Source organism: Folsomia candida, unplaced genomic scaffold (genome assembly GCF_002217175.1).
Source record: "Folsomia candida strain VU population unplaced genomic scaffold, ASM221717v1 Fcan01_Sc013, whole genome shotgun sequence".
Classification (NCBI taxonomy): domain Eukaryota; kingdom Metazoa; phylum Arthropoda; class Collembola; order Entomobryomorpha; family Isotomidae; genus Folsomia; species Folsomia candida.
This window is the reverse complement of record NW_019091205.1, coordinates 4,534,450-4,539,658: the sequence shown is the minus strand read 5'-3', so window position 1 is coordinate 4,539,658 and position 5,209 is coordinate 4,534,450. Positions and strand designations below refer to the sequence as shown.

At 34.4% G+C, this 5,209-nt stretch overlaps 1 protein-coding gene across 1 annotated transcript; it reads left to right on the top strand.

Moving 5' to 3' along the window:
• Positions 1-2,090: 2,090 nt before the first annotated feature.
• On the top strand, positions 2,091-5,209 carry LOC118437452. The gene is made up of 7 exons (XM_035856460.1): positions 2,091-2,215; positions 2,339-3,875; positions 3,966-4,187; positions 4,304-4,492; positions 4,553-4,764; positions 4,846-5,011; positions 5,075-5,209. The coding sequence occupies exons 2-7, from the start codon at positions 3,683-3,685 to the stop codon at positions 5,182-5,184; spliced, it is 1,092 nt and encodes a 363-aa protein (XP_035712353.1). The 5' UTR covers positions 2,091-2,215; positions 2,339-3,682; the 3' UTR covers positions 5,185-5,209.

Here is a 5,209-nt window from a genome sequence, read left to right as displayed (position 1 = left end):
CAATAAAATTTTAAAAAATCCTCAATCAATAAATTAAAAATATCCTTAATCAATAAGATTAAAAAAATCATCAATCAATAAAATTCGAAAAAATCGTGGAGTGGCTCAATGCATTGCCTTTAAATGAGATTACTTTTATTGACATATGTTTAATTTTATTGATTGATGATTTTTTAAATTTTATGGGTTGATTATATTTTTAAATGTATTGATTGATGATATTTTGATTTTATTGATTGAGGATTTTTTTTAATTTTATTGATTGATTATATTTTTAATTTTATTGACTGATTGTACTTTTAATTTTATTGATTGATGATATTTTTAATTTTATCTAAATCTTTGATTTTTTAAATATTTACCAAGAAGAATATTATAAAGAAAATGCAGAGCATCATTCACAATTATATAAGGCGTTTATTTTGTTGGTAAAAAATATCACGGTTAGGAGATAATTGCTGGTAGGAGATACTGTGCAGTACTTACGTCGGCGCATTTGTGTCAAGAAGCATATTTGACGGAAGCATTTGTGTCAAGAAGCATATTTGACAGAAGCATTTGTGCCGGAAGCATTTCTGTCCGGGAGCATTCTTGTCCGTGCATACTTGCCGGAAGCATATCTGTCTGGAGCATTGCTGTCGGGGAGCCATCTTTTTCGAACGAGTACTGGCTTAATGCTTCTCTTCCTCCATTGCCAGTTCCTTCCCATCTAAAGATTTGCTGTTGCTGTACTGGTGGTAGGGCATGTCTTGAGTTTGAGGTGACTGGTAAAATTTATGTACATATGTCTATGACCAACTCACAAAGGGTGAACAACAGGCTACTTTTTCCCTCTGGACATTGTGCATGCAGTACCAGTTACATGTATATATTTACAAGGGTACTTGGTTAAAACACGAAAGGTGGAAAGCATCTGCTGTTCATGTTCGTCTCCATGGCAACGAATTTTTTTTATCGGCGTCATAGACCCCTCGAGATCCACTTTTTGTTTGTCAGTTTTATTCCGCATTACAGCTTCATCTTCTCCCTGGGTAGGGAGAGGGTCAAATAAGTAAATATATCGATTTATTTTAAAGTCTATTCCGGATATTAAACATAAGTATGATTGGTTTTCAAGAAAATATAAAAATTTCAAGTGTCTAAATTAAAAATTCGGAGTAAGTGAACGACTTCTTCTCAAAATAAGTGTTGTTCAAATCAGCATGCAGCAACTCGCAACAAATTTTCGCCTAGAACACGTAAGTGCATATGTACATACATATGTATTCAAAATTCTGGTGCAGAAGTCAGTAAATTTTTTTTTGCATGATTTTCCGATTTACATAAATAATTTCGAATTTGCTGCCTTTGTTGACATATTTAGCATAATGAGAGGGCAGATATTTATTTATTTTCAACTTTTTCATTTTATGAATGTACTCCCTAGGTAACTAGTTCTAACTAATTGCATAAATTTCGAAATATTTTTATAAATCGTGTTTGAAAACCTAAGAGGTACCTAAGTGTCACATAATTTGTTGGTCATTTTATCCATCTCACGCCACGGTTCGATTCATGTTGGACACATGAAATGTGTGCATAAAATGGTCACATTTATTGCATATTTTATTGGTATATATATATACCAATATACCAATATACCAATACCAATATATATATTGGTGTATATATATATTGGTATTACTTGTTGCATGTATGTATGTATATTTCGAGGTTTTCAGATTAAAATATTTCCGCTATTATGTGAAAAATTCGTACTAGCAAATGAATGTTTTACTTTAATGTAGTTTTTATTTTCATGGTTTAGGTATTTATTTGTTACACATTCCGTAAATGTCTTAACGTTTTGTCCGTCAATTGGATACTTTGGTGATTTTTTCTTCATATAAATATATCTACCGTCGACACGCTAACACATACTAAAGTGCAGAGCTGGGAATCAATCCGGATTAGTCAATGTGTTTAAATGGCCAATCCCAATCCCCAATTCCTTTATTCTTTAACATTGGGTAATCCGGATTGATTCCCAGCTCTGCTAAAGTGAATAAATACTAAATTTAGAAATATATTTTTTGAAATTCACAGTGGCACCTATCACAAATTATAAATTGCGTACGGTGATCCAATCAGAGGAAAATATTTGCATATTTATTTCCTTAAATCTCCTCACAAAACTCCACCAACTGCAAAATGTTAACGATTTAAGTTCATAAAGGTATGTGGATCATTAAGTTAAAACAACTTTGTCACAGAAATTGATTTAGTATAATCTTTGACCATTTAATTTTTCTACTCGGGAGATCTGTTTTATTTTACAGCATTATTTTCTTAATTACAGCTCTTAAAACCTTAACGCCATCAAAGCAGGATTTGAGTCACGGCCAATATGTATCCTCAACAGATTCGCAACCACATACTATTCACGAGATGGACAACACTTCCATATTATCGTGACCAACACTAAATCTCGAGGAGGATACGTTTGTTACTATTGCACCGTGACGGAGGGTGAATTTACCGTCGGGGACGTCGTGGAGCTGCATCTGGGTGGGAATCGGAGGAAACAAATCATGAATAATCACACGGGGACGCACGTGCTTAATATCAGCACATGACCCTCCGCAAATTTTTCGTCCCAACAAAATTCGCACGAGCTAACATTCTTTTGGGTAAATTATTTATATATTGGTCCTAGCATTGCCAGGTGCTACGGAAGGAAAACGTATCACAAAGTACCGTACTCGGACCAATGCACAACTGTATCTATACAGATTTCCATTCATAATTTGTTGGTGGTAATGATTGCATAATAACACTAACGTTAATTGTAGCTACGTTAGGGGCAAACGTTAAACACAGGGGAGGACATTAGCTAAAATATGTATAATTCTTATCGATTGTTACAAAATTTTGGCTCTCACCATTTTGATGCGTGTGCTTAATAATTATTTTCGTAAAACGCTGCTGTAGTTTGTGGTCCGCTATTTTAATTAACTGCGCGTCGAGAAAATTGTATATTCAACTCCTTGACATTCTCTTTTGGAGATATTCTTCAGGTTGCAAGGAACAACCTGTTAAATGCTTCTATATTTAAGTTTGTGTGCATTGCGTCATGCTGTTTTATCAAAGTTAAAGGGTGGTTCGCCTTTGAGATCTAAAGCCCTAAGCATTGGCTTTTCGACGTTTTAAAATTATTAATTTAATTTATGTATACGTATTAGTATATACTTTACATTGAGCTGGCAGTATGGCAGTTTTCGTGAAAATATCGTGTTTTATTGTACATCCCGACTAAAACAGAACATTGCGATAACATTACTTTTACATTACGATTGTTAGTTTTATGTTATTGTTGGATTTCTGTTGCGAAATCATGTTTTATTTTGGTTAAAATAATATTAGAACATTTTAAAAATTCTTGACATTGTGTAAATATTGGAACAACAACGACAAATAATGTGGTTAAATTCGTAATGTATTACTAACATTTAAGTCATATTGTATAACGAGAGGGAAATAATGTTGAGTACACATTTCCCCAATATTACAAGCATATTGTAGCGTCTTTTAGGAAAGTGGCGGTTGAACATTTTTATCCACACTGCTCGCCATCATTCCTATCCCGCATTCTCGTTGTGCACCTTTTTACTATCTACAAATTCAGTTAAAATTAAAAACTAAAATGTACTCAGTCGTCGAGTTCCCTGACGAGGAAGCTGTTGAAGTAGTACTTTCAAACTGGATTAATCCAGAAGGGAGTCTGTGTCGTTATCCGGATAAGACGGGCATTGGAGGTGTAACAAAATTAGTAAAAAGTGGATCACTTTTTCAGAACAATTGGCCCACATTCCGATGTCGGATCCTCAAAACTTATGGTAATATCTGATCATTTATTTATTTATCTGCTTATTTATTGTAATTAAATATGTTCGTTAGTTCTTATTAAAATTTTTCCAATTTTACAGATAATTACTTATCCGCAAGAGAAGCTGCTAATTTGGCGCAAGACACGTCGGGCCTAGAGTCTGACTCCAATAACGATCGACGGGTCAAAAAAAAGCCTACCAGTAAATCAAAAACAGTGCTGCCAGAAACTGATTCGGATAGTGATCACTCATCGTCACAAATATTACAAGGGAAGTCTGCCGACCATCAATTTGCGTCCCCACTAACTTCTCTACAGATAAGTAAGCATTAAATATACAATTCTCATTTATTTGATTTATAACCTAACTGCGCTCAACTAAAATTCAGTATGTACAATTTTAACAGTAATTCAATACTCTCTTTTTTTCAATTTTAGACATTCCACAGATTCCAGGAAAAAACACGGTGTCTGAAGAGGGAATAAATTTCATTCCAAATCCCGACCATATCGCATCGTATTCAAATTCAAATCTTTCAATTGGACTGGAGCAGTCTTCACAAGTACCTTTCGCACCCATTGTAACCAATTTTGAGGTGGAATATGCTACTAAGGATGATTTGATGAGTAAGGCTTGAAACACATTTGGTCATAAATAGTTAAATTTATAGTTTGCATTACTTGTAGAGTTCCAAAAGGTGATGGTTCGACATTTGGTACAAATCCAGCAGACCCAAAACGAAATTTGCAAACATTTCCTACTGCTAAAAACAGCGTCTAACAAGAATCCGGAACCGGAAGATTTCTCCACTCTGCCACCGATTCCAGTTGACACTGTGGATGGCCTCAAAGGGGTTGAAACGTATTTAGAAGAAAATAAGGAAAATCGAAGGTTAATGGTTGGTTAAAATAATTTAATTTAATTTATAATTTGCAGAAAGATCAATGTTTTTCTAATGCCATTATTTAAAAAAATGTAGATTTCCTACCTATCTCTACTTGACGGGAAGGACGCTGAAGATATTACGAGGACGATTCTTGAAAAGTTAATGACCATTGACCTGGGTGCAAAATTCAGCAGAACTGGCCATGGGAAAAACAAGCAAGAATTTAATGTTTACTCCAAAATCAATTTAGTTATTATTGGTAAGGTGACAAACGAAAAACCCTGTCTAATTTAAACCTAAAAATAAAATACAATAATTTCAGGGGGGGTGCGAGCAACTAAGGGTTACGATAGAACCACCGAGCACGACATTAACACGTACATAGCTAAGTGGTTCCGGTTTGCTCCATTCACAACTAAAGCCAAAAAGTAATCACGATGTCTTCCCATCGGACGAA